Source organism: Amblyomma mixtum, chromosome 4, assembly GCF_055824585.1.
Source record: "Amblyomma mixtum isolate Tamu chromosome 4, ASM5582458v1, whole genome shotgun sequence".
NCBI classification, from domain to species: Eukaryota; Metazoa; Arthropoda; class Arachnida; order Ixodida; family Ixodidae; genus Amblyomma; species Amblyomma mixtum.
The window spans coordinates 100,440,726-100,460,709 of NC_143015.1; the positions used below are offsets into that span (position 1 = coordinate 100,440,726).

General features: G+C 47.3%; 1 protein-coding gene across 3 annotated transcripts; it reads left to right on the forward strand.

The window, feature by feature from the left end:
* The first annotated feature begins 10,428 nt into the window (after window positions 1-10,428).
* On the forward strand, window positions 10,429-19,396 carry LOC149347593 (uncharacterized). Of its 3 annotated transcripts, none has more exons than XR_016292158.1 (4): window positions 10,429-11,035; window positions 13,677-14,093; window positions 17,906-18,011; window positions 19,060-19,396. XR_016292158.1 is itself a non-coding variant. In XM_089585620.1 (4 exons), the coding sequence occupies exons 2-4, from the start codon at window positions 14,096-14,098 to the stop codon at window positions 19,242-19,244; spliced, it is 330 nt and encodes a 109-aa protein (XP_089441746.1). In that variant the 5' UTR covers window positions 10,429-11,035; window positions 13,677-14,095; the 3' UTR covers window positions 19,245-19,396. The 3 variants fall into 3 exon arrangements, 2 of the variants coding, with proteins under 2 accessions (XP_089441746.1, XP_089441747.1); XM_089585620.1 differs by having other exon boundaries at window positions 13,677-14,134; XM_089585621.1 differs by lacking the exon at window positions 10,429-11,035 and having other exon boundaries at window positions 12,934-14,134.
* The last annotated feature ends 588 nt before the right edge of the window (window positions 19,397-19,984 follow it).

A 19,984-nucleotide genomic window follows, 5' to 3' on the forward strand; every position in this document is an offset into this window, starting at 1 on the left:
CAACAAATTGAGTACGGAGCCATATTTTGAACAGTTGAAGAGGCGGCCTAGGTGTTATTTTTTCCAAAGCTGTATAAAATAGGTAAAGTTCGAATTAAGGAAACATCCGCGCTATAAAATTTATTTTAGGCCTTATCCCGTATTTATGGCTGCTTGCAAGAGCATAAACGTTGTCTCTTAGTGATGTACAGCTTAGAAGAGTCTCTGCAACATTACTTCAACGTTCTCTCTTAGCGGTGGACAGCTTAAAAGAGTCTCTGCAACATTACTTCAAGGAAGTGGACTACTGGCTAAACATGTTAGTCAACGCTGTTAGAGTGAAACGATTCAATGACAAAACAGAAAAACACGGCGGATCATAAAAAAACTGCAGCGTGCTTTCGGCAGAACTTTTTAACATGTTTAATTTTTACGTTAGAGAGCGACGAACTTGGCCGAAGGATGTTGTTTTGTTTTCTGCTAACAAACTTCGATGCGGAGGAACGGAATTCCAGCCCACGAGGGTACAAGTTCTGGCTCATCGGTGTTCAATAGTTCTAGGCTGTAGTCAAAAAGAGACAACGGAAGGACGAATAAGCGCGGCAAATGAAAGGCTCCTGTGCTAGAAACGTATGCACAGCACCGCTTTTATCGCCTTTCTTGCGCCTTCCTCGTCTTTCCGACGCGTCGCATTTGCGCACTTTACACCTGTTCGTAACATGCTTCACATTATGTGGCGGCCCACAGGGAGACACTGGTTCTTTGTCGTCATGGTGACAACAGACCGTGGACAGGATGTCTAGGCTGCACCGCTGTGTCCTGCAGTTCCTGTCTCGCTAGGACGCACCTTGGCGCTGAGGGAGCGTGTGGTCCTAGCGGTCTGTGCCCAGCTGGACTATTTGTGTGGAGCTCTGCAAGCTACAGAAACACCCTTCGGTAAGTACGTCGATCACTGTAGACATTCATATCTGAATGCCTATGCATTAAAATATGATTGTCATATTTAATGCCCATTTGTAGTCATGTTGATACATATCCATGGAAGATTTTACAGTTTATGGGGATTTAACGTCCCAAAGCAACTTAGGCTATGAGAGACGCCGTAGTGAAGGGATCCGGATAATTTTGACCACTTGGGGTTCTTTAACGTACACTGGCATCGTACAGTACAAGGGCCTCTAGAATTTTAGCCTCCATCGAAACTCGGCGGCCGCGTCCGGGGTTGAACCGACGTCTCTCCGGTCAGCAGCCTAGTGCCATAACCACTGAACCACCCCGGCGGCATAATCCACGTAACAGGCTCAGTGTTTATAGTGACAACGCTTCGTGGCAAACTGAAAAACGAGAAAAGAGGACATGAGGAAAGAGTCTTAGCGATTTTGTGAAAGCTTGCGTAGCGGTGGCACGATATTGCATGAAAAAAGGAACCATTACTGGGCACAGCAGTCAGCGGATATCAGCCACTGCGGCGGTGGGTCAGTATTTATGATGCTTGGCTGCTGTTCCAAAAGACGCGGGTTCGATCCGGGCCCTGGTGAGTGGTGTATTTAGAGTCCTGTATACTGTACATATTGGGGCACGTGGAAGTTATCCTGAGCCGTCCCCTACGGCGTCCCTCATCTCTCGAGTCGCCTTGGGACGTTAAACTTTTATAAAACAACCAGATCCCTCACACCCGCGAGGCTTCACACACTGCTGCCAGGTGAGGCTTTCCGTAATATGGGTTTGAATGGGATAGCCGAAAAAATTGAAAAACCTCATGGGGCGGTTACGAGTTAACAAAGCGAATGGACCAGCGCTAGCTGCCCTCTAATTGCGAAGGAACGGAGATATTAGAGTAAACTATTCGATTGGATGCTTTAATAAAAGATTATAGTGGTGGCCTGGTAGAGCGCGCATCCGCGTCGTACTGGGTAGATGCCGGAAGTTGCTGGAGTTATAATAGTAGCAATAGTAGTAGTAGTAGTAGTACAAGTGTTTGTTCAGACAAGACAATTGGGCGCCTAAAACATCAATGGCTTGCTGCACGAGCAGGGGCTGTTCTTCCTCATCTTCAGCTCCAAGCCCGTCATCAAGGTCCCGAAGGGGGGGGGGGGGGGGGGAGGGGGTACGTGGACAAGATTACAGAAGAACCAGGAAGGATAATAAACAGTGGGAGAGGTTGGCATAAAGGGCAAGGTAGTTGGGGCATGAAGGATCGCGACGGAATTAGTAGAGATAAAGCCGTCGAAGTAGGTGAGCATCCCACATAGAAACACTAGGATGACGGTCGGGGCAGAGCTTGTGATTAAGGCGGGAAGGATTGTAATACTTTGACAATAGCACGAAGGGACTGTACCGACCCGCCCTTCGATGGCTTTAGCCAGGGGATGAACACTGCGCGCATATAAGTTTTAGAGGCGAGCTGGTTAGCGAACGCATTGCCGTAAATCGGCGAGTGTCCAGGAATCTATGGAAAGAAGACGGGGCAAGGCTGTAGCGACGCAAGTGTGGCCCCGAGTTGCGTGAAGAGATCTGGTTGGAGTGTTTTTGAGTGAATGGCTCGAATGGCTGCCTGGGAGTCAGTGTAGATGGTATTTAAGACAGAAAGCTGGGCTAGTTGGTGTTCGGATTGAGAGGACATAGCGGTAGCGCTAAAAAAACAGGGACGAGGGTAGACGTAGGCAACACAGGCGTCCCTCGTCCCTGTTTTCACCGGTACCACTATGTCCTCTCAAGAAGATGGTATAACCGGGCACAGCTGGGAGCGAATGAAAATGTTGACTGGCGTGAATGATGGAGAGGACCTCGAGTGAGGGAATATAAGGGGCACGTCGGAGCGGGCCGCTAATGTGAGTGACAGGTGTAGAAAGAAGGATGAAGGATGACTTGGCTACCGGAGCTGCGAGCAGCCACGTGAGAGGAATTCGCGTATGCCACCCCATGAGTATTAAACGGGAAACTATGATGGGAGGCAACAGCATGCCGGTGACAAGCATGCAGGACTGGTGACATATTGGAGGGAAGAGGAATTATACGGAGGTTAGATGCCCCCGGAGGAGAAGGGATAAAAAAAGTAGTAGTCTGGATGGCGGGGAATGGTAGCCTTACAACGCATGGGTTCTTTCTTCTCAACCACATTTAATATTCGATGTGAACACCCGCGCCTGCTGCAGCGGCTAAAAATGCACTAATTAACATTAGTTCATTAGAAGACGGTGAAACTTATTCTGTTGGCCTGGTCCCGTGCAAAAGCAGCTTTGAAGTACCGCGCATTGTGTTGAAAAAAATCGTGAAAACTGAATTTTTGACATCCTGTAGGGGCGTGAACATTGTGCCAACCACGGTGTAAGAAATATTTCAGGTGATCCAGCTCACCGCGCCGTCCACACGGCGGCCGCAGAAGAAATTCAGTACCCATTTCCCTCCCATGCCACCAGATGGCGTTAGGGCCGAGGGGGCTTGGCGCCTTACGCTGTGTTTGTAGCGTGCTGCTTTTGCGCTTGTTTTCACGTTTGTCTCTTGCTTTGTTCGTGATGATATCTCTTGTGTGGTGGTGTTTGGTTGCCAAGGATTATCTCCTTCATGCGTGTAGTCAAGTCGTCTCTTTGAAGGCAAGAGAAATGGGGAAAAAGTGCTTTGTGTTAGCCCGTGTTTTCTGGTCACACTATGACACGCTATACGTTGCAGACACTAAGCATGAAGGCAAATTGAAGGTTTGTCCTAAACTCTCATACTCACGTCTAAACCCAACAAATACTGAAAAGATGCGGGTGAAACTAGCAACACTGCTGTTCAGCCTCAGCGTTGCCGATGGGCTAGAGTTCTATTACAAAAGAGGTACGCCAGGTCTAGATAATGTCAAGGGCACTGTTGATTTTACTGTGAAAATGAGCAATTTATTCGATGCATTGAATCGGAAACATCAAAAGGGAGGGTTAAAACTGCAAAGTCAAGATTTTGTTGTTCTGGAATCTTTTCTGATTTGGCTCAATGAATGGGAAAAAAACGTGAAGGCAGAGATGTTTTGTCACATTCAACTGCCGAGGGCTTAAGAGTGACTATTCTCTCAAGCATGCAACTTTCGAAGTACCTGTTGGAAAAATGGAATTTCAAGTATGTTTTATCTGCGAAGTTTAACCAAGATGTGCTCGAAAAATTATTTGGTATTATCCGCCAAGCAGGTGGGCAAAATGAGCACCCGTGTCTACCAACTTTCTTGCAGTTGTACAGCATGCTTTCTGTGTACAGCTTGTTGAAACCTCGAAGATATGGTAAGTGCCAGGTACCGTCCTTGTCAAAATTAACCAGGCTGCATGGTTTGCTTCTAGCTCGTACAGTGGAACCCTTACAGCTTCCATGAAGGTCAAATGGCTGTTAAAAGGAAGGACTGCGGGTCTTCTTACCTTCCAACCACTTTTGGTCTTTAGCAAAGCCACAAGGGCTCAACTATACAAGCTAGACGCAAACCATGAAGCCTGACAAAGACGGTGCATGACGATGAAGACTCGCGTCTGATAAACCTGTCCGACATGATGCTAGCCTTCAAAGAACATTACGAGCCACGTATAAATGAGCTGAAGGCCAAACTGGATGGTCTTGTAGAGAGAGAATGAATGTGAGGACTTTATTCACAACGAGCCCGACTCAGGTAGTGTAACCGATTGTATAATTTATTATGTGACCGGGTTTCTACGCAGGAAACTGATGAAATGCACCGATATCTCAGCGTGCAAGGCTGTGCTAACGGCTTCTCCAAAAGTGACCAGGCCTGAAGCAGCCTTAGTTTTGCAGAAAACACGAGGCGGGCTGCTACATGCAAATGTTGCCATATTTTCTCTTAAACGAAATAGAAAAACAGTTTCAGAAGCATGCTTCTGATAAGAATGTCTACGACATAACTGTCGACTACATTCTAGACAATCATAAGATGTATTTTCCATGCGGTGAGCATAAAGTCGACATAATGGCACAAGTCGTGCATTATTACGTAGCACTACGTATGCGTCAGTATTCCAAGCAGCTGAAATAGAATGCTGAAAACAAAACACAAAAGCTGCGCTAGCTATCGAAGCTAGTTTAAAACTGTTTTATCCTCGTTGAAATTTTGAAGTACTCTCTTTTCGTTGCATTGTCATAGAGTAAAGTATCGCCCACGGGGCCTGTTTGTTGTCGTCATAACTGCGTAATAAATTGGTGCATTTCATTGCTTGTGGTTAAATTAAAAGTTAAAAAGTGTTAAAAGTGTTTAAAGACCTCTTAAATTCTTGCAGCTGCTTCCCTCTTTTTTAACCCGAGCTCTACAAACACCTACCTGTAGTGAAAAGCCGTTTGTGTGCCACGAGAAAAAAATATACACACATACTACTTGTCAGTACTTTTGTGGGCGACAGTATTGCATCCAATACCTCTGGTTCTAAATTCCGCAGGAATGATGACCTGCTACCGAGCTATGTACACCAGTGTCTAGCTGTTCTACTCACACATGGAAAGCAAAAGTGGCGATCAAAATAGCGGACGTTGGTAGACATGGCTAGCTGTGATATAATTGTTGCAGCTCGATTGTGCTTTTTATCTACACAATAACAGGTCATGTTAGGCATTAGTTGCCTGAGGAAAAGCGGACCACACGCCAAAAATTATCGCGGTTTCAGATGCCATCGCATATTTAAAGTAACATCAGGTCATTACCTGGAAATCTAGCTGACCAGTTTCGCTGAAAAGTACTATTAAAATCAAGTAACTTCATTTCGTACAGTTGACGCCTCACCGACAACGCTAGAATTGCTGATAGCACGCGTCAATATTTCTTACACCGTGGCAAGCGTCGCGCCGCACATTAGAAAGCCTCCTGTACAGTAGCGCCATCTCACGGTGAAGCGTCGAAGTTGGTACGAGATTTCCGCGGCCGCGGAGGCGCTGTTACTACACCTGAAATATTTCTTACACCGTGGTGCCAACCCTTGGCATGGAGACTCGAGAGAATCAGTAAGATGCCAACAAGGCTTACTTATCTGTAAAACATTCAATTGGTTTAGAATTGCATTGGATAACTTATCTCGGAAGCGGCTACGCATATCTACATGCGCGCTGAGGCAGTGCTCAGGGAGCCATTGCTGGGACCACCGTTTCTAGCAATCATGGCATGATTAGGCTGTTGGTAAAACAGAAAAAAAAACCTTCCACTGAAATTTCAGTGGTGATCAATGCAATTTATCTGCACTTTATTTACTATATTATCTCGAATCGTTCTTTTCCTTTCTGCAGGCATTGCGTTTCTTTAGATGTGGTATCTCGCCGTCAGCCCCTTGGCGTCCTGGTTTTCAACGCCCCACCCGAATTTCTTTCAAGGGTAAGTTGATGATTTTGTAGCCCGGCGACGTGATCGAATGCATGGAAATTTCGGGTTCTCAGTTCTGCGCCGCACAGCTTCAAATGTGCACATCTGAAAAAAAAAAAAAACGCCGTGGCTTGCTTCCCGTGTTTACACGAAACTGCCCTCTGCTGTCTTTGAACGGTGATATCGCGAACAAATCAGCTTAAGAAATTATGCGCCATCGTATGCTTTCCTCGCTGTATTGACTTGGGATATCCCATTGAGTGCAATATTAATTGGCCGTTAAAGCGGATGCTTGGGCTAGTTGGTACGATATTTTCCTTAATAACAGCGCTAACTTGGACGAAGACTGAAGGAAGACGCACGGACGGGCGCTGACTTGCAACTGAAGGAAGCCTCGAATCTACCTGTATGATCATCATGAGCATCATCAGAATCACTACACCCACTGCAGGGCAAAGGCCTCTCCCATGTCTCTCCAATTAACCCTGTCCTTTGCCAGCTTTGTCCACCGTGTCCATGAAAACTTCTTAATCTCATCCGCCTACCTAATCTTCAGCCGCCCCCTACCACGCTTGCCTTCTCTTGGAATCGAACACGTGTAGCAAGTATGTTACTGACGCTGGGCGACCTTGCTTTCTGGCGTTTGCCAGCTGTGTACATTTTCATACAAGTGCGTGCACTGTACGTGGCGGTAGTGAGGTAACTACAGTAGTCCGCGTAATTACGCTGGAGTAATGCAGGCAGTGAGTTATGGATGGAAAGTGCCTGCATCGTTTTGCTGACTTATCACGCTGTTTGTCATCCCTGCCGTTAAGTCGTGGTTCAGATGTGCACCTTTAGTGCACATTCAAGTGTTCTCAGTCGGCTGGAACAGCGTGCGGATTGTGTGTCCGCTAAACCACAAGAAATTAATGTTGGAGCGATATCCTCTGCACTGCAGAGGGTGGCCTGGGTGCCATTTTTTCGAATACAGTACAAAATAGGTTGGAGGAGGAGGAGGAGGTAGAAGAGGAAAGTCAGGGAGAATAAAATAGGTAGAGTTCTAATTAGTGAAGCATCCAGGCTAAGAAATTGGTTTTCGGCCTTTTTCGTGTTTCTGGTTTCTCGCATGGGCCTAAACGTTGCTAAGCCACGTACCACTTTGAACCCTGTCTGCAACATTACGTCCAGGAAGTTCACTACCATCTAAGCATGTCAGCCAACGCTGTTAGAGTCAAACGCTTGCACCTTTTGCCTGTGGCGGTGCAGTACAGGCCAGCTCTTTCAAACTTCACTGTATTAGGATACACCTCAAAAACTAAATGGCAAGTGCCCTCACAGTAAGCTCGGCCACCAACGGCGTGTGCATGTTGCCATGATGTCTTGGTCCACCGCTTTGCACCTGATTGTGTGGTATCGCAGGGGAATTGCCGCCTGCGAAGTGATTAACGGCAATGTCACGACAAAATTCTGAGGCTGCCTTCAGAGTTTCGTATGGAGACCCCTGGCTTGGGCTATCACTGTCTGGTTTGCAGCCGACTTTTCCGTCCTGAACCTCGGGAGCTACCCCGTGCACAGTGGAGGTAGTGACCGAGCAACGCTGTGAGCGGCGTTTTCCAATACACCCTAGTTTATTAAGGCGAAAGCCTTTAATGCCTCATAATGTCGTTAGCAGACGCGTCGGCAGGAGTGTCGACAGACGCGTCGGCAGGAATGTCGACAGACGCGTCGGGAGGAATGCCGACAGACGCGTCGGTAGGATTGTCGACAGAGCCGTTTCGACAGACGCGTCGGCAGGAATGTCGACAGACGCGTCGGCAGCCGTGTCGACAGACGCGTCGGCAGATTTGTCCGCCTTTCGGCGTCAGTGCTTAAAAAGGAACTGCGCCGAGGGTGGGAAGCGAACCAGGACCTTTGGCCGTTTTACATGTTGCTCAGCATGTCGGTCTCGGCTATTCGAAATGTGTTTGCAAGCTAGGTCCCACAGTATGCGTACCCATGTATAGAATTATATTGCATTGGACTGTAAATGTTGTGTAAAACCTTTATTCTGTTGTGCGGAAATACTACTTGTCCATGCAAAATAAAAACAGTTTCCTTTCATGCATGTATTTAAAAAAAAAGTTTCTTTTTATGCACGTATTTAAAAAAGTTTCCTTTTATGCATATATTTACATGCCTTGTCTTTCCGTGTACTTTGCGTTGTTACCAGTGTATGAAGTAACCACCATAGTCGCTACCAAACTGCCTCTTTGTAGGGGTGGCGAGGCTTGTCAAGCGGTCGTAATGACTGCTTTTTTCTTGCCGCCCTCAGTTTTTGTAAAAAAAAGCTGAAATAAAGTGATTGATTGATTGAAGAGGAGACGCTACCACTCCTCCACGAAGGCTCAAAGTTACAGCATGAATAAAGGCGCCCCTAGTGAATGCATAGGTTTCATAAATAAAATAAAAGGAATAAAGTATGGGAAAGGAAAATAAAAATAAGAAAATAAACAAAAATACAGAAAAAATAAAATAGGATATGAAAATAAAAAAACAACAAAAACAAGAAAAGGAGCAAAAATAAAAAATATGCAAAATATAAAAGTAAATAAAAACAAACAGTGCGCCAGGAAACGCTTTCGCCTTGCCGCACTTTAGAGAGCCAAAGTGCTCCCTCAATTTTTTTATTGATAAACGTGTATAAAAGACACTGGCGGTTGGATGCTTGTGGGTGGCCCTCAGTCCTGGTCTATGGAGGCTTCTTTCAACTTTCTGGCGATGACAAGAAGCGCTGCTTGGTCATAGAGGCGTGCGCTGCTTTAGTTCTTTGATCCGAAGGCTGTTAGTGCAGCTGTGCTCTGTTCTACATTTGAAATGAGGCACTGACATTTGCAGTCACAAGAGAGATTACACTGTACGATGGCAGTGCCCGTCAGGGGTATTGATGTTGACCGTCCTGCCTGCCTTAGAACCTCTTTTTTCGGGGGGGGGGGGGGGGAGGGGTGGTGGCATTTTAAACCTCCTCCCTCCAAAGGGGGGGGGGGTCTCAGGTCTCCAGGGAGAGCGCAAGAATACGCATATTAGAACGTTGAGCAGCAGCCAAGGAAATAAGGGCCATCTTAAAGCAGCGCGAAACACAGGACGAGAGAAAGAAACAAGAGACGACACGAGCGCAATCTAACAACTGAATTTTATTTCTAGAAGGATTAGTTATATACGCACCAAACAACAACGATAAAAACAGATACATCACGATAGCCCTCACAAACCCGTACGCGCATATAGCGGACTGCAAAAACCGCCTCATCCCAACAAAGCCATTCAGCATCTTAGCACATGACAAGACCCTGCAATCATCCTGTCGCCACACAATCCCCTGGAGCGCGAATCTCTTTATCTACGAGATTAATGGAAGGCGAGGCGACACATGTTTCAGTCTCCTGGCTTATCAAAAACGCCTCAACTAACTCCCTGCAGGTCCTATCTGGGTGACAGAACAAGATGTTAGTCCTGTCCAAATGGGGGAAGCAGTCTTTACATTTTCGGCAGTGCAATGCCAGGTTCGAGGACACTGCCCTTTTACTGATCTGCGGTGCTCAAACAGCCGCTCATTAATACAGCGGCCTGTCTGGCCGATGTACGTCTTGCCGCAGGAGAGCGGTATCGAATAAACGACTCCAGTGTTACATACGACCAGTGGTTTTTTTGTGGGAAACTGTGCATTCATTCCTTGCTTGGTCGTCCCGGCACTCGATCTTCCTCCTTACCGCACTGCACACTCTGCACACTCTGTTTGATAAGCCAGGAGACTGAAACATGGGTCGCCTCGCCTTCCATTAATCTCGTAGATAAAGAGATTCGCGCTCTAGGGGATTGTGTGGCGACAGGATGATTGCAGGGTCTTGTCATGTGCTAAGATGCTGAATGGCTTTGTTGGGATGAGGCGGTTTTTGCAGTCCGCTATATGCGCGTACGGGTTTGTGAGGGCTATCGCGATGTGTCTGTGTTTTTGTCGTGGTTGTTTGGTGCGTATATAACTAATCCTTCTAGAAATAAAATTCAGTTGTTAGATTGCGCTCGTGTCGTCTCTTGTTTCTTCTCTCGTCCTGTGTTTCGCGCTGCTTTAAGATGAATCCGTTCCAACTTGCCCAGTTTTCTGTTCTAAATAAGGGCCGAACGCACGACACAATAGAGAAACACAGCGGCTCATAATTAAAACGGCAGCGTTCTTCCGGCAGAACCTTTTGCGAATCTCAATTGTTTATTTAGTGAGCGACAAACTTGTCCGAAGGATGTTGTTTTGTTTTCTACTACAAAGCTAAGCGTGGAGGAACGGATTTCGAGCCCACGAGAATACACGTTCTGGCTCATCGATGTTCAACAGTCCTAGAGGCTGTAGATAAAAAGAGACCTGAAAGACAAATAAGGACGACAAATGAAAGGCTGCAGTGCTGCAGCCGTGCGCACACCACTGCTGCTAGTGACTTTCTTGCGTTTATCTCATCTGTGCGACGCGTCTTATTTGCGGACTTTCAACCTGCATTATAACACGTTCCACAATATGCGGCGCACCGCAGGGAGACGCGGGTCCTTCGTTGTCATGGTGGCATACCATTGCTGCCCAGCTATTTCGTGCTGTGCCGGTCACGCTAGGACGCACCCTGGCGCCGAGCGAACGTGTGGTCCTAGCGATGACGTCTTGAGGAGCCCAGTTCGAACAACATGTCCAGCTGGACTATTTGGGCGGAGCTACGCCAGCTGCGGAAACGGCGTTCGGTAAGTACGGTTTATGGTTTATGGGGTTTAACGTCCCAAAGCGACTAAGGCTATGAGAGACGCCGTAGTGAAGGGCTCCGGAAATTTCGACCACCTGGGGTTCTTTAACGTGCACTGACATCGCACAGTACACGGGCCTCTAGAATTTCTCCTCCAAAGAAATTCTAGCCGCCGCGGCCGGGATCGAACCCGCGTCTTTCGGGTCAGCAGCCGAGCACCATAGCCACTGAGCCACCGCGGCGGCATTCGTTCGGTAAGTACGTGGATCAGAGTAGACCATCATATTGGATGCGTATGCGGAATCGCAGGACCCTTCAGAACCCCAGGTGGCCGAAATTTATAGAGTCCTTCACTACGGCGTCCCCATAGCCTTAGTCGCTTTGGGACGTTAAATCCACCTAAGCCATAAACTATAAACCTTCAGTGCACTCAATAGGATTAGTGTTTATAGTGAATATGCTTCACCATAAACTGTAAAACAAATAAAGAGATGAGGAAAAAGTCCTAGCAATTCAGTGCAAGGTTACGTAGCTGTGGCATGAGCTACAGCACATGCAAAAGGGAACCGTTACTGCCGACAGAAGTGAGCGAGTAACAGCCACTGCGGTAGTTCAGTAGTTACGATGCTTGGCTGCTGTGCTATAAGGCGCGGGTTCGATCCAAGCTCTGGCGGTCGCATTTCGATGAAAGTGAAATGCTGGAGGCCCGTGTACTGTGCGATGCCAGTGCCCGTTAATGGACCCCAGGTGACTGGAATTACGTATCACGAACCCTCCACTAAGGCGTCCCTCAACTTTCGAGTCGCCTTAGGACGTTAAACTCCATAAAATAGACCAGATCCTTTTCTTCCGTGAGGATTCACAAGCTGTCGCTAGGTAACACTTTCTGCTACTATCACAAAAATGAACAAGGGAGGGGAAAACCTCAGGTTGCGTGAGCCAACGTTTCGACAAGGGGAGTTGTCCTCGTCTGGGCAAAGCGTTCATCATTGGCAGGGATTAAATAGGGCCTTCGCTCCGAGGAGGAAGGCCCCGGGGGTGGGGAAGGAAAGTGGTGTGAGAGGGGATATGTGTCAGGAAGGGGAGGGAGGTGAATCTTGATTCTTTAAGCTGCAATAGTGGAAAAACTTATATCCAGGGGGTGTGTAATGAACAAAGGCTTTGAAGGGGCTGCGACGTGGGATTGGCGCTGGATAACCTGAAAAACTCAGATAAGAGGATTAGTCAGCGTGGTACAGGGAAACGAGAACAAGGCAAACAAAATAGGCTGACTCTGGAAGGAGAAAGAAAAAGGGGGGAATAACAGGAATGTCATGAATTTATGACATTCCTGTTACTCCTTCCGCCCCACCTTTTGGCTTTCTCTGAACTCGGGCCATTCCCCCCCTGCCTTTTCTTTCCTTGGAAATGCCCCCCCCCCCCCCCCCCCCTTTTTCTTTCTCCTTCCAGGGTCAGCCTATTTTGTTTTGCCTTGTTCTCGTTTCCCTGTACCACGCTGACTAATCCTCTTATCTGAGTTTTTCAGGTCTATCCAGCGCCAACCCCCCGTCGCAGCCCCTTCAAAGCCTTTGTTCGTTACACACCCCCTGGATATAAGTTTTTCCACTATTGCAGCTTAAAGAATCAAGATTCACCTCCCTCCCCTTCCTGACACATATCCCCTCTCACACCACTTTCCTTCCCCACCCCCGGGGCCTTCCTCCTCGGAGCGAAGGCCCTATTTAATCCCTGCCAATGATGAACGCTTTGCCCAGACGAAGACAAGTCCCCTTGTCGAAACGTTGGCTCACGCAACCTGAGGTTTTCCCCTCCCTTGTTCATTTTTGTGATCGCAAAGGACCATGAACCACACCCTCTCTCTACCATGGACTTTCTGCTACTAGGGGTTTAATGGTAACGCCAAAAATTTGAAAAAAAAAACTTTTCTAAAATCACGGGACGGTTACGAGTTGACAAGGCGAATAGATCAGCTTCGGAGACATATTAAACTATTCGATCGTCTGCTTTAATCAAAATTAATAGTGGTGGCCTGGTAGAGCGTGCATCCGCGTCGTACTCGGTAGATGCCGGACATTGCTGGAGGGGCTGGACACTTGTGAATCGCGGTTCCATTTCGATCCAGACGAACTACAAAGCAAACAAACATGACGGACACTTAAGTTCACCTTAGGAGTACGACGCGATAGCGTTAAAAGGGTATCTACAGTATTTCCGGAGCCCTCCACTACGGCCTCCCTCATAGCCTGAGTCGCTTCGGGACGCTAAACCCCCATAAAAACAAAACCAGCCATTCGTGACTGCTAATGTGGCTAGATTGCAATTTAGCGGCTGCACTATCCCTGCGTTCAAGACCAAAATGCTGATCGAAGTTTTTAAATAAAAGATTAATTTTAATACTTTTTTGAACCTATATTTATATTCTGTAGGCTTTGCCTACCTGTTTCTTTTTTTTATCTTTTGAGCTTTATAATAACTGGCTGTATTCAAAGAAGTGAATAGTTTCACTTTCGGTTCTGCCAGTTGATTCTATTCCACAATGTTTAGTTCAGGTGCTGTTGTTGAACATTTCCGCAAGCTTCAGTACGCTCAAGGGTGCGAACAAGGGTGCGCTGAGTGACCGACCCACTTTCTTCTCCCTGCAGCACATTCTGCCGGCAGAAGAGGACACCCTCCACATGTGGTGGCTCTGCAAATTCAACTTACATCGTCCCACACCTTCATTAGCCCACCAGATCTAAAACATGACTTTCGCGGCGAGCCCCTGAGCACCAAAGTGCCATGTCCCGTCTGCTACCGGAAGTGCCGTAACGAGATCATTATGGCCCTGCACTTGAAAAAAAAACATTTTGAGAATCGGTGCTTCAAGTGTGGCCCTGTGTTCGCCAACGCCACCTCTGCCATAGCCCACAAGCGCCTCCACCGCACGGTCGGTCATTTCCAGTGCGGCTTTTGCAGGAAGCTCTTCGGACAGAAGACGACCCGAGGTGACCACTGCCTGCAGGAGCAGCTCTGCCGGCCTTAGCGTCCGCGCTCTGCGAGCAGCCTGTAGGCCAGCGACGGTATGACCGACACCCTCGACGCTTGGGGCTTGAAGCGAATGGTGCAAGACTATATCATTGGTCTCTCTTGACATCAGGCTATGCTATGAGTGTATCATCCTACCTGTCATGGAAGTTGAATTAAGGGATCTGGAAGTTGCCATTTAAGAAGCAAGAATACAAATTTTTCTTCCTGTTTATTATAAAGTGGCGACTTAAAAACCGTACAGGTATTTCACTGATCACTTTGCTGCAAGCTGCCGAAGTGGCTCAGTGGTTATGGTGCTCGACTCTTGACCCGAAAGTCGTGGGTTTGATTCAGGCCGCGGCGGTCGCATACCGAAGGAGGCAAAATGCTACAGTTCCTTGCACTATGCAATCTCACCGCATGTTAAAGAGCCTTGGGTGATCGAAATTATCCGGAGTCCTGCATTATGACCACCACTGTGGCTGAGTGGTTATGGCGCTCAGCTGCTGACCAAAAGACCCGGGTCCGATCTCGGCTGCGGCGGTCGATTTTGGATGGAGGCGGAATTCTAGAGGACCGTTTACTGCGCGATGTCCATGCACGTTAAGAACTTCAGGTGGTCGGAGTACCGGAGCGCCTTCTGTACGGCGTCCCTCATAGCCTGAGTCGCTTTTGGACGTTAAACCCCGATAAAACCGGAGTCCTTTATTTTTATCGTCTGTCAGAGCGTGAGCCGCTTTGGGACGATAAACCCTTTAAATCATAATCCAACGAGTTATTTGGTTTGGTTTATGGTTTATGGGGTTTAACGTCCCAAAGCGACTCAGGTTATGAGAGCGCCCTAGTGAAGGGCTCCGGAAATAACGACCGCCTGGGGTTCTTTAACGTTCACTGGCATCGCACAGTAGAGGGGCCTCTGGAATTTCGTTTCCATAGAAATTCAACGGGATCGAAGCCGCGTCTTTCGTGTCAGCAGCCGAACACCATAACAACTGAGCCACCGCGGCGGCGCAGCGAGTTAGTTGATCGCTACATTTCCATCGGTTGCTTACCTGCCATGCCTCACTTCGTTCGGACCCGCCGGGTGGCTCCTGAGGTGTTTATAGCTTGGTAGTCAAACCTAACTTATGAGGGAAGCCTTGGGGGACAGCTCGGCATTAAACTACCTGGGTTTCCTCAACGGCCACCTTAGAGAATCCCAGGTGGTCTAAATGAATCCGGTGCCCTCCACTACTACGCCGCCCCAAAGCCATGTGACGTTCTCTAAATTGGACCGCAATATTTCCTATTTTAGCGGACATGAAATACCCAGGCACATTCATGTCCCGGCATTCCATATCAGTGAGCGACTAATGCTTAAAGAAGTCACAAATAATCGAAGCAGCTGGTTGAATAAAGCTCTTCATTGCTGATCGACACGCTGGCGCTGAATTAAAAGCTTGTGTATCTGAATTTAGCGCGCAGAAAGTATGTGCTACTAGCTGTTGGCATCTGACGCTGTAGTCCCTGACGGACGCTGAGTCAGTGGCGATCCCAGATGCAGAGAGGTTCAAATACTCGTGAAATTAAGAACGGCTGAGGAAGTTAATGTGTCGTGGTGAAGGGCGTCGCTTTTTTATCGAAGCTCAGATTAGCACAGTAAGTACCTTACCTTAGTTACCTTGAGCTGCGTAGACCTAGATGCAGACTTGAGATTTCAGGTTTGCTACTGTGTACCAGAGGAACTAACTACCTTTACACATAGGGCCCGCGGAACCAGTGAAAACTAGGCGTGCGCTCGCGGACTAACCAGTATGGACCACGCTTTGACGATCAGTTTTTTAACACATTACTTGACTTGACACCGAACGAAAAGCAGTGCGGGTTCAAGGCATCTGCAAGAAAGTTTTGCACCAGCATGTGAGCGCAACAAGCACTCTTATTTCCGTCATGACGGGGTCCATATTATGTCCATGACTGCAGAGGTAGCTACCGTCAGCAAATTACATTTTGAAAATAGGGCTAAAGCACTGCATTTTTTCGGTATTTTTCGCAGAGCACCGAATGGGTTCATGTGAGGACCATTATTCCAGCCAATTCTGTCCTTTCATTCATCCGGCGTATGGAAGGAAGACACTGAATCTTTTGAATACTTGGTTGGCATTTTGGTAAACAGCCGATGGGGTGTTTGGCTATTCCTTCTGTCACTGTTGTACATGCACGGGTTGCGTCAGTGCATCGAGCGAAGAAAAGAACGTGGCGAGATTTAAAGAGTACTTCAGGCGCGATATACCTGTATGGTACGAATGAACGAGTCTGCTCCTGTTTTTGATATGCTAGTTTGCGGACATGATTCCTGGAATTTCCTTTAAAGGGCCATTAACACCAAATGCTTGCTTGTTTTCTTCTTTGAAACGATGTGTTAGACATTGGTATACACGGAGAATCCCGTAGTATTCACCTACTACCGATAATGATATATAATTGGATTTCGTCTTGGCGATGTTTTGATTTTTCTTTCATAAACCGAACGATAACTGTGACGTGTGGTTAAACTTTAGGTCATGCCACTTGTAATTCTAGCTGTTGCAGCAGGCTGGTTTAGTGTTATAGGGAGTTGAATCTACGTATAAACGTTTATATTGCAATTTTTCCGTGCCTCACGTGACAGTGTTCAACTGTTGTCACAACCATCGTTTGGTTGATAGAACCGAAACTGAAACAGCATGAGAGAAGAAATTCAATTACAAATTATTTCGAGGTCGTAAGCGAATACCGCGATGTGATCCATGCATTCGAATGAGTAACGCCTCATTTGATAGAAGAAAATGTGCAACAAAATTACATGGTTACGAAACTTTAAATATTGCATCGTTATTCATGGTTCAACGCAAATGGCTCATAGTTGGTGTTGAAAGGCAGTTGAAATTACAGGGTTACGTTTATGCGTGAACATGACTGACCTGCCCTTCAGTTAGCCGAGTCATTAACAACGAACAGCATAGAGAAACGTTTATACGTCACATGAAGGTCACTATTGAATTCAAGGTTGTGATCATTGTTACGGATTGCATCGGAAATTTTCCAGTTTATAAGGATCTTTGATACAATCCTATATGGCGCATTACTAACTCAAGTTTAAGCTTTAGAGCCGAAGAAAACTCCCTTACACCAGACGACTCACCTTTGGTAGAGGAACAAAAATATATGCGATTATAATTTTTGGCAGAGTGTTAAGAAATATCTTGTTTTCGAAACCAGTATTGCAATCACGCATCTCAGCATCTCCCCTTTTTAAGTTGTGGGCGCCTAGTCGTTTTTAGAAGTGCCATTACAGAGCACGGGAAAAAGCTATAGCCAATTTGGAAAGGTACAGCGTTTCATGCAGTATTCATTTGCTTTAACATGTCAGTGATTTTTGAATGCAAGTTGCTGCGTATCACTCAAGAAAAAAATTAAACCGCCGAGGTGGCTCGGTGGTTATGGCGTCCGGCTGCTGTCCGGAAAGACGTGGGTTCGATCCCGGCCGCTGCAGTCAAATGTCAAAGCAGGTGAAATTCTGGAGGCAAATGTACTGTGCGGTGTCAGTGCAAGAACCCCAGGTGGTTGAAATTTCTGGAGCCCTTCTCTACGGCGTCCCCATAGCCCGAATCGTTTTGAGACGTTAAACCACTGTAAACCGTCTTTAGATAAACAAGCGTTTGAATCAAGGTGACTCTCCCCGATGGCTTGAGGCTTAAGCGCTGACGTTCGTTCCTGAGGATGCTACCATGCTTCTGGCTAACTAGGATGTGTCCCATGGCGCTACGATTGTTATAGAAAACTGGACATATGGTTGTAGCGCGGTGCGCCAGAAGGTATACGGTTTCGCGCTTTGCCTTCGCAGGCAGCGGCCGGTGCTTTGGATGTGGAATGTGCAGCTTCCCTGCATCGTCAACATCTCCGTCCTGAACTTCTGGAGTCGGTGCGCGACGTGTGCTGGTTGCGTTGTGGTAAGTGTGGATCGCGCATGGTGAACTGAAGTCGGCCTATTTCTGATTCAGGTTCCTGCAGTAGTGAACAGTCGGCAGGGTTGAATTGCGCTGTTGAATTTTCATCGTGTCACTGCGGAGCACCCTGTCAGCTACACGTGTAGATCGCCCAAGTAACCTGATACCCGGACGCTGCTCTGAAAAAGCTGTTGGAGGGAAGAGTTTCAGACAACGGGATTATTGCTGAGGTTCAAGGAACGGCAAAGTGGTTTATTCGTCAATGCAACTTATGAATAAGGTATAATAGCTAGGTTTGGTTTATGGGGCTTGAACGTGCCAAAGCCACTCAGGCTATGAAGGACGCCATAGTGAAGGGATCCGAAATTTCGACCACCTCGAGGGTAACGGAGTGGATTCCAAGAGAAGGCAAGCGTAGCTGGAGGCGGCAGAAAGTTAGATGGACGGGTGAGATTAAGAAATTTGCGGGAATACGGTGGCCCCAACTGGCGAAGGGACAGGGTTACTAGAGAGACATGGGAGAAGCCTTTGCTCTGCAGTGGGCGTAGTCAGATGATGATAGTGATGATGATGATGATGATGGGGTTCTTTAACGTGCAGTGACGTCGCACAGTAATGGTCTATTGGTATGGATCAGCAGAGCGCAATAGTTTCGGAAGGAGAGCGAGAAGCAACGTCAGTGATGACAATGAAGTCGACACGGACCAGGACCTGAACTACCAGAGGTTTTCAGCGGAACTAGCTTCTAGTGCTCTGCTGAAATTTCTTCAATCGTGTGAAAATTAAACCCAAGCAGCACAGGAAATCAGACCAATATTGGAAATTTATGGTTTTACTCTGGTGGTTTGTAGGACCGGCGTTTCCAGTGTTGGCACAATTAGCTGAGCTGCTGGTGAAGCCAGCACGAATCATATCGCAAGATAGAAATACCGACTCCCTTGATTGTTTGCTCCCTGAACACCGGTTGTTGTAAACATGTTAGTCTATACTGTAACGACTCGCAAGAACCCTCCTGCCGCAGTTGTGAAATGTGATGACTCATTCCTCGCAGGTGTAGCAAGACGAAGCGAAAGCCGCGAGGACGACGTAGTCAGCTGCGCCAGTGCAATGTCTCTTGCCAAGCCATGTGGGCGCGCCCAGCATCTGCAGGGAAGGACTAACTCACAGCACAGTGCGCCGCACCGCTGCCACGAATCGATCATGCAAGATCATTCATCTCCTGTCCACATGGAATGAGGTTCTCTACTAGGTCCAGATGGAAGTGAGGGAAATACCTCTAATACCCAGGCAGTTCACCTTAGCAAGCAGACATTCTCCCTGCCTTATAGGCCACAGCCTGGAAACATTGCAAAGAGTGGCCAAGCACCTATACTTCATCAATGAGCGTCATCATATCACAAACATGGACGTTATCAACGGCATACTGAACTTCTGCCACGGCATCCTGTCCGATGCTCTCAATGGCCATTAGCGCATCCAGAGTCTCCGATTTAATATCTGGCACCAGATTGAACCTCACAGCTTTTTATCCGCAATTCCATCCATGAAGGACTTGAGTTACATCGAATGCTCGACTGCTGAGTTCAAAACGCCTCTTCTCTGCGGACGTCAAAGACGCTCGAGGCCTTCCATGTTACCAAACTCCGGACGCCGAACATGGACTCAACAGAACTCTTGAATGTGCTAACCGAGTGTCCTTCGTTGAGAAACATTTCTTTGAACTTCAGCGTTCTGCAAAGCACTTCGCTTGAGTGCTGCCATGAATAGACTGCGTATCATCCATTCCTCACACCATAATAGGCTGGAATAACCTGGCATCACACATATGTACTGAGACTAATTTACAATCGTTTCAGCATTCGTTAAGCAAACCATGCAGTAACAGATTTTGTATTTTTGTTGTATTATGTGCATTTACTGAGTATTTTATTCTCATGTGAGTTAGTTCCATTAGTTGCTACAAACTGCTGACGGTC

What these genes read in the sequence shown, in the direction of transcription:
- LOC149347593 (XM_089585620.1), top strand. Translation starts at nt 14,096, where the DNA reads ATGACCGACACCCTCGACGCTTGGGGCTTGAAGCGAATG. An exon ending in CTTGGGGCTTGAAGCGAATG is followed by an intron (nt 14,135 to 17,905) that starts GTGCAAGACTAT and finishes TTGCCTTCGCAG; the next exon opens with GCAGCGGCCGGTGCTTTGGA. An exon ending in CGTGTGCTGGTTGCGTTGTG is followed by an intron (nt 18,012 to 19,059) that starts GTAAGTGTGGAT and finishes CATTCCTCGCAG; the next exon opens with GTGTAGCAAGACGAAGCGAA.